The 23462-nt window shown below is 41.2% G+C and overlaps 2 protein-coding genes across 5 annotated transcripts in view; both read left to right on the forward strand.

Annotated features, from left to right (window-relative positions):
* Window positions 1-22281, forward strand: part of NCK2 (NCK adaptor protein 2) — a 112685-nt gene extending 90404 nt beyond the window's left edge. For all 3 annotated transcript variants that reach the window (XM_053310886.1, XM_053310885.1, XM_053310888.1), the window contains 2 exons: window positions 6971-7692; window positions 18218-22281. In XM_053310886.1, coding sequence (XP_053166861.1) covers window positions 6971-7692; window positions 18218-18412 — 917 coding nt within the window. In that variant the 3' untranslated portion in view covers window positions 18413-22281. The remainder of the gene's footprint in view (window positions 1-6970; window positions 7693-18217) is intronic.
* ECRG4 (ECRG4 augurin precursor) overlaps window positions 1-23462 on the forward strand; it is a 200928-nt gene that overhangs the window by 90390 nt on the left and 87076 nt on the right. The window lies entirely within an intron of this gene.

Below are 23462 nucleotides of genomic sequence, written 5' to 3' on the forward strand. Positions count from 1 at the left end.
TTCTGGTCCTCCACCCATTTTCCCCATCCACATGATTGATTTTCAGGAGTGCACATGGCTCTAGAATCTTAGCTGGTGGTTCCTGTACCTTACTTTTGATCATGAGATCAGAAACCTCACTAAGTCACCCAGTGGGACCTATTTTTGAGTAAACTTGCAAAGGATTTAAAATATTTATTCCACATTTCCACCAAATACAGGACTCCAAGGCAGCCCAGCACAAATAAAAGAATCCATTACAATGAAACAGAGTCAAACTATAACAAACACAAATACAGCAGCCAACAAAAATCAAGCAAGTGAAACACTGAAACTAACACCAATCTGATGCTGTCCAAGGAGTGGGCAATAAAACATCTTTAACTGGCACCTCACAGACAACAATGTAGGTACCTGGCTAATATACCTGGGGAGGATATTTTATGGTCTTGCTTCTACCACAAAGAAGACCCTGTTGGCTTGTAGCCAGAAACAAACTAGGATCTAGTGGAAACGTTAAAGCATATGTGAGAGATGATCAAACCTACTTGTCCCAGTCTAACCTTTCATCTTATTCTGGAATGCTGAAGTTTCTAGTCATTCTGAGTAGCAACACCAACTATAACACATTGCAATAGTTACCAAACTTGCTCAGCCACACACGTACTATTCAGTTTGAATCTATGTTTTTAATTGACTCAAATGAATGACCTCATGAGAACATAAGAACAGCCCTGATGGATCAGGCTCAAGGCCTATCTAGAGCATCCTGTTTCCAACAGTGGCCCACCAGATGCCTCTGAGAAGCCCACAGGCAAGAGCTGAGGGCATGCCCTCTCTCCTACTGTTTCTCCCCTGCAACTGGTTTTTAGAGGCCTCTGAGGCTGAAGGTAGCCTATAGTCACCAGACTTGTAGCCATTGATAGACCTGTCCTCCATGAATTTATCTAAACCCCTCTTAAAGGGCCACATCATTTGGTAGAGAATTCCACAAGTAGATTATGTGTTATATGAAAAAGTACTTCCTTTTCTTGGTCCTCAATATCTTGGCAATCAGTTTCATGGGAGACCTCTGGGTTCTAGTGTTACATGAGAGGGAGAGAGAAAAATCTCTATGAACCCTCTCTACAACATGCATGATTTTTAAAGATCTCTGTCATGCCTCTCCTCCAATTGCCTTTTCTCCTAAACTAAAAAGCCCTAGGTGTTGTGCTTTGCCATGTAAGGAAGGACCTCTAGGCCTCTGGCCATCTTGGTCGTCCTCTTCTGCACCTTCTTCAGTTCTGTAATGTCCTTTCTAAGGTATGGTGACCAGAACTGTTCGCAGTGCTCCAAATGTGGCCGCCCCATAGTTTTGTAAAAGGGCATTATAATATTAGCAGTTTTATTTTCAGTCCCTAATGATTCAAGCATGGAATTTGGCTTTTTCACAGCTGCTGCACATTGAGTCAACACTTTCAACGAGCTGTCCACCACAACCCCAAGATCCCTCTCCTGGTCAGTCATCGACAACTCAGACCCCATCAGCGCATATGTGAAGTTGGAGTTTTCTTTCCCCAATATGCATTACTTTATGCTTGTTTACATTGAACTGCATTTGCCATTTTGTTGCCTACTTCCCCAGTTTGGAGAAATCCTTTTGGAGTTCCTCACAATCTCTTTTGGATTTCTCTACCCTAAATAGGTTGGTGTCATCTGCAAATTTTACCACCTCACTGATTACCCAAACTTCTAGATAATTTATGAATAAATTAAAAAGCACTTGTCCCAGTACTATCAATTTATTCCTAACCTCTCTTTCTTGTATGTCAACCAGTTACCACTGCACACATTAAGCTGTCCCCTTATGCCATGACTGCTAAGTTTTATCAAGAGTCTTTGATGAGAAACATTGTCAAAAGCTTTTTGAAAGTCCAAGTATACTATATCAACTGGATCACCTTTATCTACCCACTTGTTGACACTCAAACAACTCCAAAAGGTTGGTGAAGCAAGATTTACCTTTGAAGAAGCCATGCTGGTTCTACCTCAGCAGGGCCTTTTCTTCTATATGTTGAACAATTTTATCCTTGAGAATGCTTTCCATCAATTTTCCTGGAACAGATGTTAAGCTAACCGGCCTGTAATTTCCTGGATTCCCCCTGGATTGCTTTTTGAAAATAGGTATTTCATTAGTGACTTTGAAGTCCTCTGTTGCAGAGCCTGATTGTAGGGATATGTTCCATATTTTTGCAAGAAGGTCAGCAATTTCACATTTGAGTTCTTTAAGGACTCTTGGATGGATGCTATCTGGCCTTGGTGATTTTATTTTTTCAGACAGTTTAAAATGTCATCTGTCGTCACCTCTATCTGACTTGGTTCTTTAGCCTCAGTCCTTGAGAACACTGGTTCAGGCACAAGTATTTGCTCAGTATTCTCTGCCATGAAGACAGATGCAAAAAAAACTCATTTAGCTTCTTTGCAACCTCCTTATCCTCCTTAATAATTCCTTTTCACACTGTCATTATCTAATGGTCTAACAGCCTCCCTGGCAGGTTTCTTGCTTCTGGTGTATTTAAAGAAGTTTTTGTTATTCCCCTTGATGCTTTTAGCTAAATGTTCCTCACTCTCTCTTTTTGCATCCCTTCTTGTCTGCTTGCATTTCTTCTGCCAGAGTTTGTGTTCCTTTCTGTTCTCCACATTTGGGCAGGCCCTCCAGTTTCTAAAGGAAGTCTTCCCCCCTTTATAGCTATTATTGAGCTAAGTGACTCTCATGATTTTCCCTTTCAGTTTTCTTTTCACCAGACTCATTTTAGAGAAGTTTCCTTTCCTGAAGTTAAAGTGTCTGTGTTATATCACGCTATGGTCACTGTTCCCTAAAGGTTCTACAACACTGACATCTCGCACCTGGTCCTGTGTACCTCTCAGGATTAAGTCTAAGGTCATCTTCTCTCTAGTTGATTCTATGACCAACTGTTCTAGGGTACAGTCATTCAGTGTATCTAGAAATTTGGCCTCTTTGTCATTATCTTAATGTGAATTTGCCCAGTCTGTGTATGGGTAATTGAAATCACTCATTATTACAACCCTGTCTCACTTTGATGCCTCTCTGATTTCTTTTTGCAATTCCCAGACACTGTCAGTGTTTTGGTCAGGAGGGCAATATCACATCCCTAGTTTCCGTGGAGGACTCTGGTCTTCCTAGGTTTTCTAGCTTGTTAGATTATATCCATTCGTTAACATACAGTGCTACTCTACCACCAATTTGCCCTTCCCTGGCCTTTCTATAGAGTTTATATCCAGGAGTAACCGTGTCCCACTGGTTCTCATTGTTCCAAAAGGTTTCCATTATGCCCACCGCCCACTGAGATAATCAGGAGAGGTCCATCTGCAGTTGCCACCAGCTTGTCTGGTGGCTACTCGGGGACAGGCTTTCTCCGCTACTGCCCTGAAGCTTTAGAATGTGCTCCCTGCTGAAATAAGAGCCTCCCCATCTCTGACAACTTTTAAAAAGTCTTTATTTATTTATATTTATTTATTTATTCATTCATTCATTCATTCATTCATTCAATTTCTATACTGGCCTTCCAAAATTTGTTCAGGGAGGTTTACAGATTAAACAAAAACAGTTAAAATCAATCTACAATTAAAATTTATAAAATACCATAAAACAACAGTTAAACAGTTTAAACCCCTGAAAAATAGGTACATTAAAACCCTTTACAACAATTTAAAAACCCTGGAAGGCTTTTTTAAACAGATAGGTCTTGAGGGCTCACCTAAAAGCCAATAAAGAGTTCAGATTACAGATTTCTTCAGGGAGCGCATTCCACAGTCCAGGGGCGGCTACATTCATACATTCATTTATGGAAGGGGTCCCTTCTAAGGGAGCATTCCCCTCTTCCTCAGATTGATTTTATCCTTCCCCAAGACCTTAATTTTCCAAGATAAAAGGAGCCATCAGCCTAGGATTCGGATGCCTTTATCTTGCCCCTGAAGATCCAGTCCTCTGTGACTCTCTGAGCTTCTCCAGATCAGCCACCTTGGCATGTTGATAATATTTGGGAATCTTAATTACCAAAATGTCCATCCAAATGGATAATGACTTAGTCAGTGTATTTGAATGAAGGACTAATGAAGCCATTAACCTCAGATTTGTGTTCTTGTCCACCTTCTGTACAATATCTTGATAGTATTATCTCTCTAATTAACATGTCTGGTTCTTGTATTGGGTCATATTGGGTCATGTTGATACGCAGACATTGTTCAGTTGTGGAGATGGAAATTTTTCATCATGGATCAGAATCTGGCCAACTTCTGAAGAAAGAGCAGAAGTACTGTTTTCCTGTGATTGTATCACACAGCACAATAACTTGCTTTCTGTGCTGTCACTTTGACAAGCTATAGGCCACTAGACAGGCTCACAGCTAGCCTAAAAGCTTAGGAGATGCAAAAGGCGGGGGGAGGGGGCAGCTTATCTGGCCTTTTAAAGATAACATTCAATTATTTAAAAATCTGTCTGGGGAAAAAAATAATAATTGCAGGGTGGGGGAGCAAGAGTGAAATTTAGTGGTGCAAACCTGCCCTAGCCCCCCCCCCCGCCACAAGTCTGCCCCTAGATTCTAGGCTAGAAAAATCTTTAGCTATAACTTACTTAGAGGTAATACAGAATAAGACGGGATTAGCTTTGATACACTCAAGAGGAATCATTGAACATAAGAACAGCCCTGCTGGATCAGGCCCAAGGCCTATCTAGTCCAGCATCCTCTTTCACACAGTGGTCCACCAGGTGCCTCTGGGAAGCCCACAGGCAAGAAGCGAGGACATGCTCTCTTTCCTGCTGCTGCTCCCTTGCAACTGGTATTCAAGGGCATCTTGCCTCAGAGGCTGGAGGTGGCCCATAGCCAACAGACTAGTAGCCATTGATAGGTCTGTCCTCCTTGACTGTATCCAACCCCCTTTTAATAAAAATTGAATTTTTTATCACTTCTTGTATGGGTGGTGAAAAGGGTTCCATGCACCCAGTACTACCCGGTGAAGAGATACTACCTGGCTGTGTCTGTGTCCTAGAGGGTGTCTTCCTGTGTTATCCTAAGAGAGGATGCCCCATGCTATTTAACCTTCGTCTGACTACACCTATTTCAGACAGGAAGGCTCTAGCAAACTCTTTCATATAAAGTTTTAGACTGCCATTGTTTACATGTTCTTTGTCAGGTTGGTAGGTACTTTGGCATGAAAAAATTGGAGGAGGCTTTCCTAGCTAACTCTGGACTGAAACGATGTCTAAATATAACTTGTGAAGCTGTCATTATGTAGTTTAGCTTCAGAGCATAAACAAACTAAAATTGCTAGAAATAAGAATCTGTTCCCCTTGGGGTGACATGTATTTTACTGTTGTGATATTTGGGCTGCTTAGATTAGTTTAACCAGTGCAAATTTTCTTTTTGTGTTTTGCTGCTGCTGTTTCAGTTATCATTTTGTTTGTCATTCAAGTGAATGATCTGTCAGAATGCATCAGGTATGTTCATCTGCCCCAGACAAGCATTTAAGTTGAACTGTTTGCTGTGTAATTAAGTGGTGATGTAATCAAACCAAATTGGTATGTGTGAGAACATTTTGGAGAGAATTTATTTTTAAAATGCTGCCGTATGTTGTTCTTGGCTCTGTATTTTGAGGATTGCTCTGTGTGCATATCAGAAGTACCTGCTTTATGTTAACCAAAGCACCACATAGGATTCTGTATTGCATGAAGCACACAGAATTTTTGGATTATATTTTAAATGAGGTGTGGATGCGTTTTTGCCAGGGGCGGGGATCCCCACAGTTGAAATACCAAATTGCAAAATAGACTTGAACTCTGCTTGACCCCAAATGAACTGAACCTGCAGCCTGATTGAAATGCCATGTGAGATTCTACCATTAGTGGTGTAGAACTGAGAAATCAGGATATGGTGAGTGGCTGAAGCAATGAAGAACAGTTCTCTGTTAGCTCAACATTACAGTAGTATAGAATGGAGTAATGTTTGGAATAGTGAAAGTCATATTACTGATATATACTACCAGTTTTTTCTTTTTGTATTAAAGTTTCATTGAGATTGCAAGATCCAAAATAACTAAAACCTTATGCTTTAGAATGTTGCATTTAAGTTTCATTAGTCAAAACTCGGCATCTTTGGCTGCTGCAGTTCCGCACTACTAAAATCAGAATAAAAGTCTGAAGTACATTCTGGCTCTACTTCCATAATGCTGTGATATGGGATGCCCCAGTACAGACTCCCATTTGAAACCTAGACACAGTAATCATTATCCTGCTGCTCTCTAATTGAGATCTGTAACAGCTCTACAACAGTCAACACAAGTTTATTGCATGCCAGAATGCAGTTATTACAAAAGTGGCCGGTGGATTTTTCCTCTCTGGTGGCATCTTTCAAATGGGAAAGTAAAACAGATAAAACTTTCTTTTTAAAAAGAGAGGAGTGGGGGTAATCCATTTCTTAGGGGAAATAATTTCTTATTACATGAAACTGCAGTGAAGTCAGAATGGAATGGCAAAGGAAAGTTTGTTTACTGTATCAGCATTATACTTTGTTAAAGTTTTCTGTTTCCTGACTACATTTACTGCAGTTAAGATTAAAGGAGAACTTGGTCAATTGCATTTTAAAAGATGTTCTTTTTACTCTGCATATTCTATTATAAAAATAATATTTCCACATTGCCTTCAGTTTTGTGGCTCTAAGCCCCTGCTAGTGACTTTGGGGGGAAATGCACTAAAAGAGCACATAAGATCTTCATTTTGTACTTTTCTGAGATGAAAAGAAATTGTGCTGATAGTCTCCCCCTCCCCCCCCCCCGCCACCCACACAGCTTTTCTGGTATTATAGCTCTATTATTCTGTGTCTTAATGCTTCCATTGACAGATCTAGGAAACAAGTTCCCATCCTGTAGATGACCATCCTTACTGAATGTTTTGTTAATTTGTGTGCGTGTTCTGTTTTGTTTTTAATATGAACAGGTTTGGGTAAAACAAAACGGAAGACAAGTGCCCGAGATGCCTCACCAACTCCTAGTACCGACGCAGAATACCCATCAAATGGTAGCAGCGCTGATCGGATTTATGATTTGAACATCCCAGCATATGTTAAATTTGCCTACGTGGCAGAGAGGGAAGATGAACTGTCCCTTGTGAAAGGCTCTCGAGTCATTGTTATGGAAAAGTGCAGTGACGGCTGGTGGAGAGGGAGCTACAATGGACAGATTGGCTGGTTTCCTTCAAACTATGTAGTAGAGGAAGTTGAGGAAGCAACTGCAGATTCACCAAGTTTTCTCAGTTTAAGGAAGGGAGCCTCTATGAGCAATGGCCAAGCTATGAAAGTGCTCCACATTGTTCAGACATTGTATCCGTTCAGTTCTGTCACAGAAGAAGAGCTCAATTTTGAAAAAGGTGAAACCATGGAAGTCATAGAGAAGCCTGAAAACGACCCCGAATGGTGGAAATGTAAAAACTCGCGAGGGCAAATTGGTCTTGTTCCCAAAAACTATGTAGTAATTGTAAGTGACGGCCCTACCATTAACACTTCCCATCCACCTCCAATAAGCTACACGGGGCCCTCTGCTACAGGACGGTTTGCTGGAAGAGAATGGTATTATGGGAATGTTACTCGGCATCAGGCAGAATGTGCTCTGAACGAAAGGGGAGTGGAAGGAGACTTCCTAGTCAGAGACAGTGAATCTTCGGTAAGTCGCCTTTATTTAAGGATTTAAAATGTTGCAAGGTGCTTGATTTTGATTTTTTTTTTTAGATTTAAGAAATAACAAATACAAGTGGACCTCACTATTCACAGTACCACTATTTGCAGTACCGCGTATCTTTGTGTGCCTAATTGACACCCGCACTCGTTTTCCGTGGATACAAAAGTGTTAGAACGCATGTATCTGCAGTTCCTAGGTGGCCAGAAATGTCTTTGAAGGAAGATCATTTGTGGTTTAATCATTAACTCATCCTTTCACTTAGCCACTTGCCACAGGCAAGTAGCAAGCAACCCGTCTGCTAGAATCACTGTACAAGCTACCATGTAATACTGCATGTGTGGGAGCCACTTGGTAAAAATGTTAGCAGTTGCATACAAAAAAAGCTTGATTTGCTTGTTAGTCTCAGTGCAGGTATGTGTGAACACAAAGTAGCTTCAGCAAGCAGAGACCTAGGTCTACTGCTTTCCCACTATGTGTGTTCTTTAAAATCATCTTAGCTGTGTGCATCATGGTGTGTTAGAATTATGTCCAGTTGCACTAGAGGGAAAAGAGAGAAATGTGCTAGGCTTGCTCTGTACTTTTCAGCAGTGTAGAGGTCAGATGAAGAAGTTATCTTATTGTCCCAGTTCAGCCTACAGGCAACAAGTTTTTTACCAGCTTGGTAGGCTACCTGTTCAGTAGGGGTGGGATGCAGCTATCTTATACTATTTGCAGTCCCTTTTTTCTCCAAATAATTATAATTAGCTTGCGTATGTGTTTATTTGAAAACAGATCATACAATGCAACATTGTCTACATTCACAATAAATATATATATAATTTACAGATGTGGGAATAATGTGCAAGGCTATACATTGAACTGAAATTTGCTGTTCCAATGCATTATGAATAATATCAGTTTTCCACAAAAATGTTCTCCTATTGCAACTTTAATGAGCCCATATTCATATCAGTCTATTAGAGGTAGTGTCATAGATTTCCAGTGGGAGCGAATACATTTTTGTAGCAGTTAAAAACAATTATTTCAGTTAAACAATTCAAAATTGTCATTTATATGTATTTTTAATATCCCAAAAGTACTATTTCAGGATCATAAGGGATATTTAAAAAATTATAATGCTTAACATTTTTAGTTTTGAGTGTTCAATGCACTTTGCATTCATGATCTCAGTAATCCTTGCAACAACCCTGTAAGGCAGATAATAGTATTATAGCTATTGTGCCATGGAGTAGAGGTGCCTAAATCCTCTGGTGAGCTTATAGCTGAGTGTGAGATATGAATAGTTGTTTCCGGTTGTCGTGTCATGCTCTCCATCAGCTTTTTCTAAAATATTAATGGGGGGGCAATGCAGCTTGTGTTACCTTGTTTTTAGACTGTGGGGAAAGAGAGATTGAATTCTGTAATAGGGAGGTAACTCACCCCTTAGTTGACTCTGTTGCCATGGCACCCCAGTGCACCCCCAGATTGAGTCTTGGCTGTATCACGATTTTTAGTAAGGAGGAGGAAGCCTCCCTCTACCTGAGTGCATTCCTCTAATACAAAGAAATGGGTCATTCTTTTCTCAAGTGCCCTCAGTGCGAGTAGGGGAATAGGAAATGCCACTCTGATAACCACTGCCCCCTTGAGCATGCACAGAAGGTGCCAGAATAGACCAAGCATCAAATTACTGAGATTAAAATTCAGTTTCTCTCAATGAGCAAACACCCAGGTAAGCCAAGGAACAAAGAACAGATTTGCTCCCTCCGAGAAGACTCTTAGATTAAATCAAGTGAGCCGTGTTGAAAATCAGTTCCCTCCTTCCCCGTGCAATTATCTCCCTTGGGAGATCACCTATTCGGCCTTTTGTTTTAAGAGAAATGTCCATGAGAACACCCATAGGAAATTAACTGAAGCTTCCTCAGAAAATTAAAGGTTATCACTACTAAAGACACTGTACAACAGAACAAAATGCCCCATAGAGCTCAGTCTTTAGCATATTAAAAAACCACTCCTTAGAGTTAATGAGTTGTAAGCATTGCCCATAACAGTTCCACATGGTACTTTTCCCAAGGGTTGAGTTTGCCCACCTCTCGCTAGCCTGACCATCCATCCCATTGAAAGCCCAGAGAGAGTGCACATTCTGCGGATGTGTCCTAGGTATTCTCAAGCCTGAACATCTCTGAGCTGAAATCACTGTGTTTGGGCTCCTCAATTCCATGCAAGCCACAAACCTAGCTGCCCAGAGTGTCCCCTGGCAAGTGTATCTCCCTTCTCATTGTTCCACCACAAGGTAGAGCTCCAAGATGGGTAGCTATAGCTGTCCTCTTCCCTCCACCCTGCCTCCGCTCTCACTCCTGTTTCCTAGTGTCCTCAACTTTATCCTTCCCTAGGTGCTAACCTGCAAATGTGTATTAGGGGCAACTGTGCCATTCTCAGAACATTAACCCCTTTAGGGAAGATCATTATCAGCACCCTTGCTGAGGCCTTTTCTGTAAATCTTTGCTCTTCAATAAAACCTAACTTTGCTTTCAGGGAATGTGTCTCCACTTTATAGTGTCCATCTAACACAGGTGTATCCTATCCACAGTCAGCTTTCCCAGTACCTCAGTGTATAATCTGGCTATATGCAGGTCTGCACTAAATTGAGTTAGGTTCCCCACATTAAGTCAAAGCATAGTCACAAAGGGTGGTAACTCCCAGGCTTCAGAGCAAACCTAATCACAGATTAATTGGTGGAGAAGATGTGTGCATTAAAAAAAACCACACACTGGTAACAGTTATGGGCAGGCTGTCTAAATTTGTTGACAACTCCTTGCTAGCATCTCAAGCTGATGCTTAACTGTGAGGGACACTAGGCTTCTTTCTAAATTTCAGACACAGAAGGTTGGCAGAAGACCAGCTGTGGTTCCAGGGCCCTAAACTGGCTTTTCAAACGGTTTCGGAAACTGCATGGAAAGTCTTACAGCCAACCATGAATTCTCGGTTGCCTCTGCTGACTGATAATGTGCCTTCATACTCAAACTAAGGAACAACCAACATTTCTTCTGCCCTGTGATCTCTTGAATAAGTTCAGAGCAAGATGTGGACAGCCACCACGAGGCACTTAAGAAAGGCAATTTGCTGGGGTAGAGCGAAGACTTCATGAGTTCCCCTAGTATGAAGGCAAATCCAGTATTTGTATGTTTAGTACATTAGTTATAGGAAATCAGTGCACAGTGTACACTGTTGAGCAAAGAAACACCCATTGTTCAAATATAAGAAGGAAAGTGAAGCCACTCGATCAGAGAATGTAGATTGAAACCTTGTTTTACTATGTCCTGGAATTACTTATATTGAAAGAAGTTTCAACTGTTCAAAAAATGCTCAGGTTGTTATGCGGAATGGATTAGTCATAGCTATATTTTAAAATCATTATGATTGAGTGGATCAGACTTGAGGATGCATTATACAAGGGTTGTCCTAGAAGTGACAGTATCTTGTCTGCAAAATGAGGAAATGATTGAGGTTTCTCTTGAGCTCGGTGAAAAGCAGCTGGCAGAACAAGTAACTAGAATGAAGTTTCTGGTTTACCCTAGTCTGTGGGGTGAAGTGAGGAGGGAGCACTAACTTGTGGTTCTCTATTGCACAAAAAGCAAAGCAAGTCACCTTTTTCCTTTCAGAATTGTGTGGGAGGCCCTGAGCTTGCATGCTCTTCTTCTACACATAGGAATGTCTATTTACATAGATGGGTTTGAGAGATGAAAGTGGTATTCACATATCTCTAAACTACAGTTCTGTTTTGTAGCAGTAAAAAAGTGCATGAGTTCTATGTGAAATTACACTAGGTAAGTTAATATTCAAAAACGTTTTCCCTTTTCAGCCTTTGTTGGTTGACAATAGGATTCTATTGATTATTTTGATTCTGAGGAAGCCTGCAGATGATTAAAATAGCCTTCAGAATAACCAAGTGCAGTTCTGTTTCCCAGACTGATTTAAAAAGAAAATGGTAAAGTAGTAGATACTGGGAATAGAGAAGAGAGAATTGAATTTTCTTCGTAATATTTCCCAGTTTTTCATCTTCTGTGTATATAATTCTCCTAATCCCATGCGTGGCAGCTCTCGCAAGAGTTCGTGAACAGAAGCACCATGGTGATTGGGCAGTGGAGATTCCATATGCAGATAGGGAGGAGGAGCCTGTGATGGTTAAGGTCAGTTGGAATGCAACTGTTACTGGTCAGAAGATGTTCTTGATTGTAGTGGGGAGTGGGGGGAAGGAGCCTGCAAAGAGAGGAGTCGTGAGGGAGGAAAGAGCTCCTTCAGGAGAAGGAGGCTGCTGTTGTGGGAATTAGATGAGGAAACAAGATGAACAAGATTTGTTAACTCAGGAAGGTGGGGGGAGAGAGAGAAGGGAAGGGAAGAAAGACAGAGGGGAAGAGCAAGTGGAGGGGAGAGAGAGAGAGAGAGAGAGAGAGAGAGAGAGAGAGAAGGAAGGACGAGGGATTCAGCAGCCTGAGGGGAACAAGCAGCCATGGTGGCTCCTATTGGCAGTAAGGAAGGCTCCAGTCAACCACTGCTGCTGTTTGGAGCTACCAAGGCCATTGGCGGAGGGAGGGAGGCAGGCATGGGACGGGCCTAGGCTGTCAGCGGTCTGAGGTGAACAAGTGACCATGGCAGTTGTGGCCGTGAAGAAGGGCCCAGTCAACTGCTGCTGCTCCTGTGGGGAGTAACAGGAGCGGGGCTTGGGTGCAGGTGGGGAGGTCTCTGGGGATAGGGGGCTGCAGCTTGGCCAATAGGCACCAGCAATGCTGCAGCCATAATCAAGAGGAGTGAGGGGGATGGAAGCAACCAGATGGAGGAGGAGGAACAGGAGTACTGCTCAGGTGAGGGTGGAGAGATATCTTGAAGTGAGCGGGGGGGCGCTGTGGCAGGGGGTAAAGAGAGCGATCAAGTACTAGCACGTAGATGTTCTGTGCGGGTTAAGCTAGTATATATATAATACACTAAGGTTGTATGTGGCAAGCCCTGCCTACACAGTGCTTTACCAATCTGAGGTAACAGAACAGAAGCACTGTGGTGATTGGGCAGTGGAAATTCCGTATGCAGGTTGGTGAAAGGAGCAGGTAGGGGGCGAGTGAGAGAGCGGTGCGAAGGGGATGATGGGGCAGCGGGGTGGGCGGCGGGTGAGGGGGCAGCTGAGATTGGGTGGCTGACACTGAGCAATAAAGCAAGGGCTTTTAAAGCAAGGAGAGCAACAAAGTCCTAGCGCACAGATGATCTGTGTGGGTTCAGCTAGTTGTTTTTATTCTAAAGGAGAGAAAATCGATAATCCATGTTTCCTGCTGATTCAACTGCCTATCTGATACAACCCAGTCATTTTGGGGCTCATTGATAAGTTTTTCTCTTACAGAATTAATAACTGACTGGTTTGTTTTATCCAGACATCGAGTCCTTCCCAAGGACCTGGGATGGCTGAATTTTATTTTTTCAATTTTATGGTCCCACCAATTTTTGGCTACAGGTAGCTTGTATATTTTGCAGATGTTCCAGTGTATCATCCTTGCTACCTTGTCATGCCTTTGTTTGTAGTCAGTCTGTGCAACCTTTCTACAACAGCTGATCAGGTGGTCCACTGTTTCATCTGCTTCTTTACAAAGGCGGCACTTGCTGTTTGTTGTGGATTTTTTGACTTTTGCTCTTATTGCATTTGTTCTTAGTGCCTGTTCTTGTGCAGCCAGTATTAAACCCTCTGTTTCTTTCTTCAAGTTGCCATTCTTAAGCCATTGCCAGGTCTTGGTGATGTCTGATTTTCCACTTATATTGTGCAAATATTGACCATGCAGTGGCTTGTTTTTCCATTTTTCTGCTCGGTTCTTGACTTGTTCTTTCTTGTAGGCCTGCTTTGTTTCATTCATAACACTATTAGTTTCTCGTTATTGACCATTTTAAGTGCATCTTCTTCACTGTCCTTTATATATTCTTCAAGGCCTCTTTTCTCCTCCTCTACTATTTGATGGACTTGCAGCATTCCTCTTCCACCTGAGCTGCGAGGGAGGTATAGCCTATCGACATCACTGCGGGGGTGCAGAGCATGATTGATGGTCATTATTTTCCTGGTCTTATGATCTAGCGTCTCCAGCTCTGCCTGGGTCCAGTCTATTATTCTTGCAGTGTATCTAATAATAGGTATAGCCCAGGTATATGTTATGGAGTTCCCACCATTGAGTTTGGACTTGAGGATTTTTGTAACTCTCCTGATGTAACTTTCCCCCTCCGGCGCTCTGGTTTTCAGCAAAATCTTTGGGGCAGCAGCAGTCTTCCCTGCCGCCCCTTCCCCCTTGTTGGTGCCCAAATGCGGAAGTAATGCACGCATGTGCACTATATAGGTGCTTCCCCATAGTCTGGGAGACATACCAGTGGGGATTCAAACTGACAACCTTCTGCTTGTTAGTCAAGCATTTCCCTGCTGTGCCATTAGGTGGGCATTTGTAACCACATCCATTTTTTGAATATGGTAGTTTTAAGCATGAAAACAAATTGTCTGCAACGGAGTAAAGTTTGTTTCATCATTATACCACCTAATATCGTCATACAGATTTCTGTAGTATCTGTCAGGGCTGATGATGCAGTTCAGCTCTGCGTTACAGTGCAGGCAAGGCCACTTATAGGCACTGACCCACAGCAAATAAGTAGTTCCGAGGTACCCTCAAAGTGCCTGTGAGCACTGTGTGCAGGTCTAGAGGTCTAAGCATGGGAAAGATTGCGTGCAAGCCATCCAACTGCAGCAGCTATGTCCAGTGGGAAAAGGGGCAGGAATATCTGCCAAGAGCCGGGGGGTGGGGGGCAGGAAAGACAAATAAACAGAAGATTTAAAAAAGATTAAAAAACCACTCTTGGAACAAGTTCAAGGAGGACAGCAGGGACTAGTTTCAGGCTGCATTTTAACACAGTATATAGAATAGCAATCTTAAGGTTAAAAAAATTGGCTGAATATTTGCAGTGGGAAAGAACAAGAATAAATAAGCCCAACGAAGCCCAAATTTTCTTGGTTTCCTGTGTTACTTAAAATATGAGCCTGCAGTGTGGGAGGGGTCCCAACACTCTGCAGCAGCTGTTCAAGATCTTCAGATCCTCATACTTGATGGTGCCTCTCTCAAAAAAACTAAATAGGCCTTTCTTTTTTTAAAAAAAAATGAGATTGCTGAAAGGATGTATATTTTATAGTGTGATGGAAGGAGATGTGTCATGTTCCTCTGTTTTATATGTAAATTTAAGTTGTAAATCTTAGACCTGGAAAATAATCATTGTTTTAATGCCAGTCTTTCTGTAGCATCTACCTTTCAAGCGACAGCAAAAGCATAACAAATGAGAAACCGAAGAGGGAAGTTCAGCTTTTTGTGTTGTCCTTGCAAATAATTAGTCAGGGGGCACATCTCCAAGGCACCTTTTTCCTTGTCTCCCCCTGATACCAGCATAGAAAGGGGCCACAGCACTGGGCTTTGTTTTCCTCAACATCTTGCTGGTGTGGCCATCGCAGCACTATGGAAACACAGTGCAACACAAATGCAGGCCTTCTTGCTGGTCTCTCTTCCTTCTGGCCTTGTTTATCTCGTCTACCTCAGGTAGCTGCTCTTTGCCACAGTATCCGGCTCTCAGTCCCCTGCTGACTGAGCAAAGAGCACCTTTTAAAAGTGTTGATTCTCTTTATTTAGCAGCAGAGAGCAACTGACCCTATCCGTCCCCAGCATGACATCCCTCCAGTGGCTGTTGCTGGTGCCTCTTGTGGTTCTTTTTTAGATTGGGAGCCATGTAGGTACAGGGAGCCATTTTGTTTGTTTGAATGTTTGTTTGTTTGTTTGTTTGTAAGCCACTTTGGGAACTTTGGTTGAAAAGCAGTATATAAATGTTTTTTGTATTCGTATCTCACCAATAACACACATTTCCATTTCAATAATATGTCTCGTACAGATTTTGAACTCTCTAATCTAAAGTTATAGCAAAACAGTGAATAGTATTCCAGTGACTGGTGTTGCATTTTTCTTTACTTATGCTATGCTTTCCATAGTTTTTCAGTCACTGTTTGTTGCCAGAAAATGGGGAATGCTCGTGTTAGTCTTTCTGGTTTCTTTTTCTTTAATTAGATTTTAAACGCCTAGAACATTCCTTGATTAGTTGTCAATAGCAATTATTGTTGCTTTCATCTTCAGCCTGAAACCATTTGTCTGAAAATACCAAAGGACCCTTCATGGCTATAAACCTGGAATTAGATGTCTTGCTGTAGCCAGACACCCCTTTCCTTCCTAATTGGCCTTCGTATCCCTCTAGCTAGTACATTTTTTAAAAAGAAAACACATGGAGGAGAAGGATTATTTATGTACTGCTTTTCAACAAAAAGGTGTCAGTCATTTACATATCAAAAAGTATGAGAAAATGGTCCCTTGTCAAAAAAGGCTCACAATCTTAAGAAGAAACAACAACAAAACAAACACAAAGGACAACTAGGAACAGCTACTGGAGAGATGCTATGCTGGGATGAAGAGGGGCAGATACTCTCCCCCTGCTTAAATATGAGAACCTCCACTTTCAAAGCCTCTTTGAGAGAACCATCACTGGCTGCTTTGCTCAATTAGCTTGGGATTACAAGTTATTTGGTGTTCAGTTGGTCCTCTGTATTGTTTTCAGACACTAGAATCTAAAGGCCAGACTAGCTGTAATGTGAATCATGTTGTTGTTGTTGTTGTTGTTATGCATTAATATCCCGCTCTTCCTCCAAGGAGCCCAGAGCAGTGTACTACATACTTAGGTTTCTCCTCACAACAACCCTGTGAAGTAGGTCAGGCTGAGAGAGAAGTGACTGGCCCAGAGTCACCCAGCTAGTATCATGGCTGAATGGGGATTTGAACTCGGGTCTCCCCAGTCCTATTCCAGCACTCTAGCCACTATACCACACTGGCTCCTTTAGAACTATGTGTACACTAAATAGCAGCCATGGGTGAGGGGAGAAAACAGTAAAGCCCATGGGGTGAGGAAGGGCTTTAATCCTTCGCCTGACCATGGTCCCGGTCCCAGTCAAGTCTCTTCCAGTTGGTGTTTCCCACAGGAGGAAAGCTGCCATTGACACCAGCTGGCCATTGCTTTTTAGTATCCTGCCAAAGTTGGTATGTGTTTGTCACTGTTGATATCCAGATTGGATTGCTGCAATGCACTCGACGTGGGGCTGGCCTTGAAGACAGTTCGGAAGCTTCACCTGGTCCAGAATGCTGCCGCTAGAATGCTCGTAGGTGCAAGTTGTTGAGTGTTACACCCATCCTGCTGCAGCTTCCCTGGTCTGTTTCTGGGCTAGATTCAAGGTGCTTGTCTTAACCTTTAAAGCCCTATGGAGTTTGGGACTGGGGAACCACATTCGCTCATATGAACCTGTCAGGGTCCTCCATTCAGCATCTCAGGCCCTGCTCATGGCTCCACCAGTAATGGGAGATCTGGCTGGCGAGAACTAGAGATAGGGTCTTTTTGGTTGTGGCCCCTCGACTTTAGAACATCCTCCCAGAAGAGCTTCACCATCTTCCCTCTGTCAATGTTTTTAAGAAACAACTGAAGGCACATCTTTTTAGAGATACTTTTTCATACATATTTTGTACATATTTTCGTACTTATCCTCTGCTTTTATCTCTGTAGGTTTCTTAGTGTTTAGCTTTTTATGGATAACTTAATTTGTGTTTTTAAATCTTATTTTAATTGTAGTTTTAGCCTGGTCTTTTAACTTTTAAACTTTATATATTTTTATCCTAAAATAAAATATCACAGACTGCAGAGAGGAGACCAGTGCTTACATCTGAATTCAGACAAGTGTTGCTGTGTTGTGTCTGAATTTGGCCTATATATTACACTCTTCACCAAGTGATTTTTCACCTTATAAAAACAAATAAAAGAAATTCAGAGTAGAAAAAATAAATCAGAAATTCAGAGTAGAAAAAATAAATGAGATGCCTGGAACTCTAATCTCTGAAGAAATGCTTGTATGTATTTTATAATGAAGTAAACAAAACAGATTTTAGCTTAACATACTTGCAACTTGATATTGTGTATCCTGATGTGTATATGGCTAAACTAAACAGAATGAACTCTTAAACCTTGCCATGTGTATAATAGGTGAGAGGTACTTCTCTTTCAGTGCAAGGCGAGAAAGGCCCTCTTGTGGCCGTGACTTCAAACATGATGCTGGTATATAGATCTGCTTCTGCACACACATGCAATATTTTTGTTGCCAAGCATATGGAAGCCTCTTGACACTTTTTGGCTGTTTCTGGTTTAACAAATAATGTTTTCGTTCCCTTGCATAATTTATTTCTGTATATAGTGTTTTTGGGGTGCTCTCATTAACAATGTGCAGTGATTATGGCAATAGTAATTATCTTTTCTTAAAGTTCCTAACACAATTAATTGGGGACAGATGTCAGGGAGAGCGCAGCCAAATCATCTAACTACAGACTTAAACTTACATGTTTGTATTGCCTCTAATCTTTTCTCTCTTTCTTTCTTTCCTTTCTTTTCACAGCCCAGTGACTTTTCTGTATCACTAAAGGCATCAGGGAAGAACAAACATTTCAAAGTGCAGCTGGTGGACAATGTCTATTGCATTGGGCAGCGTCGCTTTAATACTATGGATGAGTTGGTGGAACACTACAAAAAGGCTCCTATCTTCACCAGTGAACATGGGGAAAAGTTATATCTGGTTAAAGCACTTCAGTGACATTGAAGATGGACTAGGCCTGCAGGGCCTCTTACAACTTACAAGCCTTAGGTCCTAAATTCACTTTTATAGAGCAGAGCAGTCTACGCCAGTCTGAGACAGTCTTCGGAGCATGGCCTCTTTCTAATGTGTTTGCTCTGTTGGTTATACACTCTCTCTTGCTCTCTCCCCATCCCCTCCGCCCTTTCCCCTCCCCACTTTGTCTTTTTAAAAATTCAGTTGTTTCACATCCCCTCAGGGTGAAATTATCACTTAAGTGGCCATTGCAAACACTTGTTTTCTTCCCTCTTCTGTGTACGTTTACATAGTTAGTGTTCACATAAATGAGGGGTGCTCTCAATTCAAAACAGTGTTAAATTGTTCCGATAGCTCACGCTGGCAGAACTCATCCTTAAGAGACTGGGCACAGTTTGAATGCACTGGACCTGCAGCTAATTAAGTGAAATATAGTAGACATAACAGTTGTGGCTGTGAGTTCCGTAGCTATTTTGCTTACCAAGTAGTATATTACAGAAATTTCTAGAAGCACTCTTTACACTCTCTCTACTCAACTATTACATTGCCTCTTTGTGAAGAGTACACTAACTAATGCATTTTGTAATAGTGCTTCTTAAACTACTACAGTAAGATTGTAGTAAAAGAAAACTATCTAGCGTATTTTGACATGTAATTGCGACAGAGATGTTTCATTGCAAGTTGATTACTTAGAGAATCATTGAATTGTAATGGTTGAATGTTTTGGTAATCTACAACCAAATGTGCCATCAACATAATGCTTTCTCTTCTTGCCCTTCTGCTTGTTTGAATTAAACAATTATGTATTTAATTCTTAAAGTAATATGTATCTGTAGCTGATTGACACTAATACAGAAGTTTAATAAACAACTAATTATGGGTGGGTGGGGCTTCCAACACATACATGCATACATATAATATATATATTCATATATATATATATTTGCATTACAGAAAAAAATTCAGCGTTTACAAAAGGTGGTGTGATTGGTAATAAGACACACAGAATGTTATATGAAGAAAATGCATTTCTTTTAACCTTCTTTATGGTTTTAAATATAGTCTTGATGGCACATTCCTGAAAATTGGGGGGGGGGGGGGAAGGACCTTGATGATCCCAGAATCTCGCATACACAGGTTTTTTTTTTAATATTGTAATAAAAAGAAAAAGTAAAGGTATCACATGAAGATGGAGTATTGAATTTATCCCTTGGGTAATGGCCATGAGGTTGGTATAGCATGATGAAATATGATAATCCCTCATTTATGAAGCCTAGAATCTGAATGGTTTGTTCAGACAGTTGGGGCAAAAACAAAAAATTGCAGACATTCTCATTTTGTTTAGCTGTGATTTCATGAGCAGTTAGAATATTAAAAGTACAGCCAGTTGCTTTGTTTCATTTTTTTAAGAAAGCTGAAATCCATTGCTGAGCTAAGCAAGCTTTATAACTGCAGTGGTTAAAGAGCCTATCATTGTATTAGGCTTTGCAGTTGTTTAACTCATGTCAGTGGTAGCAATTGGCAGTGGTCTCTGCATTGTACAAGCAAGGCCATGGGAACAAGATACCCTCTCAAGATTAGTTAAAGCCTGCCACCCTTGAGTTGGCTTGGAAAGGCTTTGTTGGCTTTAAAGGAGGACATATTCATGGAAGTTATATCAAGGCTATTCGCTCTAATGGCTAAAGGGAACTTCGCTGTTCAGAGGCACTATGCCTTTGAATACCACTTTCTGAGAGGGCAACCGTTGGAGGGATGACTATTGACTTCATGTCTCTAGGATTTCCCAGAGGCGTTTGGCCATTATGGAAAGCAGGACACTGGACTAGATGGACTCTTAGACTGATCTAGTAGGACCCTCCTAGAAATCCATGATTTCCTCAGGTACAGGATGCTGGCGACAAATAATCATCTTGGAGGCTAACACAAAGTATGTGTGTTAATTATATTTAGGACACAATCATTTGTTTTTAAAGCACTTTCATGGATGACAGTAGAGCTATGCTGCAAAGTACTTCACTGCAAAGGCTTATGACCTGCAGCCTTAGGCTTCAGTGGTGCTAAATAGACTTAAATCAACACTTGTGCACACTATTTAGCATATGTGCCATAGCTGTAACTCTGATCCATTGCCAACTGTCAAGACATTAGGAAGCCAGATCAGGAAGTTGTCCCTTTATTCTGACAAGCTGACAGCAGAAATTTGAGAATTAAATGGCAAGGGATCCTTTTGTCCACAGGGTAGGTTTCTTCTTGATCTGCACCACTTAATGACCAGCTTAAACCCCATATGCATAAAAGCTTTACTTAAAATGTATTTAACTCATCTGATATAACTTTGGATGGTTCCATCTATGAATGTTGAGTACATTTTAAATCTTGTTAAGTTCATGGCCTTAGGATGGTGAGAGATTTTCGGAGATAATCATTTACTGTGTTTTTAAAAATTCCTTTTTTCCAGTTTTAAACTGTGTTGCTTTAACGTTTATTAGGTATCTTTTTTACTATATAAATATATGTATCTTTTTCTGGGGATAAATAGGTGTCCCCGGCAGATTCTTATTTGGATTGTTCCCCCCCTCACCCATCTTTTGATATTTATTTCTCTAAGTCAAACAATTCCAGTAACAATTGCAGTTGAGAATATTTATGTCCAAATTGGGGAGGGTGGAGTTGATACAATCCATCAAAACATGCTTGTGTTCAAGCCATTTTGAAATTTTATTTTAATGGTGTTTATGCAAGATAGGCTTCCTGATTAACTGTAGTCAACACTTTTTGTTTATAAAACCATGAGGTTGGGAGATCAAACTCTACACATTATTTTGGGTTGAAAAGGTTGCAATAAGTTTTGTATAATGGACTTAGGGCTTAAACAAATTCATGGAGGACTGGTCTATCAATAGCTACTAGTCCAGTGGCTATAGGCCACCTCCAGCCACAGAGGCAAGTTACCTCTAAATACCAGTTGTAGAGGGGCAACAGCAAGAGAGAGGGCAAGCCCTCAACCCCTGCTTGTGGGCTCCTCGGAAGCATCTGGTGGGCCACTGTGTGAAACAGGATGCTGGACTAGATAGGCCTTGGGCCTGATCTAGCAGAGCGGTTCTTAAGACTTATATTCTCCATCTTGCTTTGTATTTCAATACAACAAATCTGTTTGACTTTATTGTTAAAAATGTGTTGATTAAGCTCTTGATAGTGAGATGTGAATCTTTTTATTGAATGATGGGTAACTTAATTTATCACACCTCAAATGCAAAATAAATAGCTCAGATTATTGGGTACCAGCTTGACTATGTCAACATTGAATTCAGTCATTGAGTTACACATCCAGCAAACTTAAATTTCTCTGGAGTTTCTCACTTTTGCCTGTATCAGTCTCAGTGTATCCTCTGATGGGTTTAAAGGTGGACTGTAGTTTCCTTTACAAAAATGGAACATAATAGAGCCTTCAGACAGGGCGGTTTTATAAATGTAATAAATAAATAAATACAAAATACAGCAACACAATACAAAAATGTTGTATTGTGTTGCTGTTGTATTTGTAGGTATTGTATGGTCATTTCACAGGTATAGCTATCAAGGTGGCAGTCCTCTCTCTCATACAGCTGCACCAGTACAGTTTCATATGACAAATTGCACTGTATTACTTACTTTTGGTGCAAGATGTGTATTCAAACAGGTCAGCTCCCCATAAGAAAATGGAGGTGGTAAGAGCCACAGAGGAGGACTGTACCCCCTTCAACCACTGAACTCTGAAACAGAATTATATGATTACTTTGCTCAGTCACCCTTGTCCTAATGACTTTTTTGTTTAGGCGCATGCTTATGATTAAAACATTGTTGTTGCCTCTGTACCTTGGTATACACTTGAGGATGGTTTGGGAGTCCTCTTTTGGCTGAGAAAATGAAGAGGGCTTTCTTCCATGAGCTTTCAGAACAATTGGCAAATAGGACACACTGGGTGGACTGGCTTGATCTTGGAATGGAGAAAGGACCCAGAGGAGCCACTACGGCTCTCACCTTAATCATCATAAATCCAGCAGTTCCTTCATTTAGCCCAACAATGATCAATTTCCCTTCAGGAGGCAAAGAGGGTGTTGCTGGCACAAAGAAGGAACTGCTGCATTAGGATGATTAAGGGATGTAGTGGCTGAGTAAGACACATTGGTGTGGACCATGGAGGTGGCTTCTTGTGGACCATGGAGGTGGCTTCTCCTGTGCCTTTCACCTGTTTGCAAGGAAGCCTCCCTTGCTCTGGTCTTAAATACAGGCAGGGAGGAGGCTCTTCCCATCCATGCATCCCTTCACAATTGAGCCTCTGAAAATGAATTCACTGTGCCGCACTAGGCACTCCTAATGGGATTGTTCTTTTTCACTTTTAACATTTTAACAATGGCAATTACAGTGGTATTCCTTTTTTTTAACATCCGCAAGAAAATTATACAGAGTATAGACTCTTATTCCCTCACAACTTGTTTTTTATTATAGAATCGTCATTTACATGAAGCAATTACTGAAAATGCAGAGGAACTGTTCAGTGATATAGCGATGGGACATTTTAGGCTGGAAGTAAAAACAATGCCCATGTTGTTCCATGTTAATTACCTTGAATGTTACATAATGCCCATGTTGTTACAGGTTAATTACCTTCTGAGTGACAAAGCTTTAGGGTTGCAGTTTGTGCTGTAGATACTGCGAGGCATTTGCTGGAATGCTGCAGCTCTTGTCAGGAGCTTGTCACTAGGACAAGTCACATCTCTGCAGGTCCAGCATTTCTTTAAGAAATTTCTCTTCAGGTAAAACCTCTCTAAGCAGCTAAAAAAATAAACACATATCAACAATCAATGCATAAAATCAAAATTAAACAAAATAAGTGAAGGTATGGAGGGAAAGCCAGATTAAACAATATATAATTCAGCACCTAAAAACTGGGAAAATGAAAGTGTTTTCATCAGATGTCAAAAACCTATCTCTGCACCCAGTGAGCCTTCCTGGGGAAAACATTCTAGTAGGGTGCCACAACTATAAAGGCCCC

The sequence above is a fragment of the Hemicordylus capensis genome, chromosome 3 (assembly GCF_027244095.1).
Source record: "Hemicordylus capensis ecotype Gifberg chromosome 3, rHemCap1.1.pri, whole genome shotgun sequence".
NCBI classification, from domain to species: Eukaryota; Metazoa; Chordata; class Lepidosauria; order Squamata; family Cordylidae; genus Hemicordylus; species Hemicordylus capensis.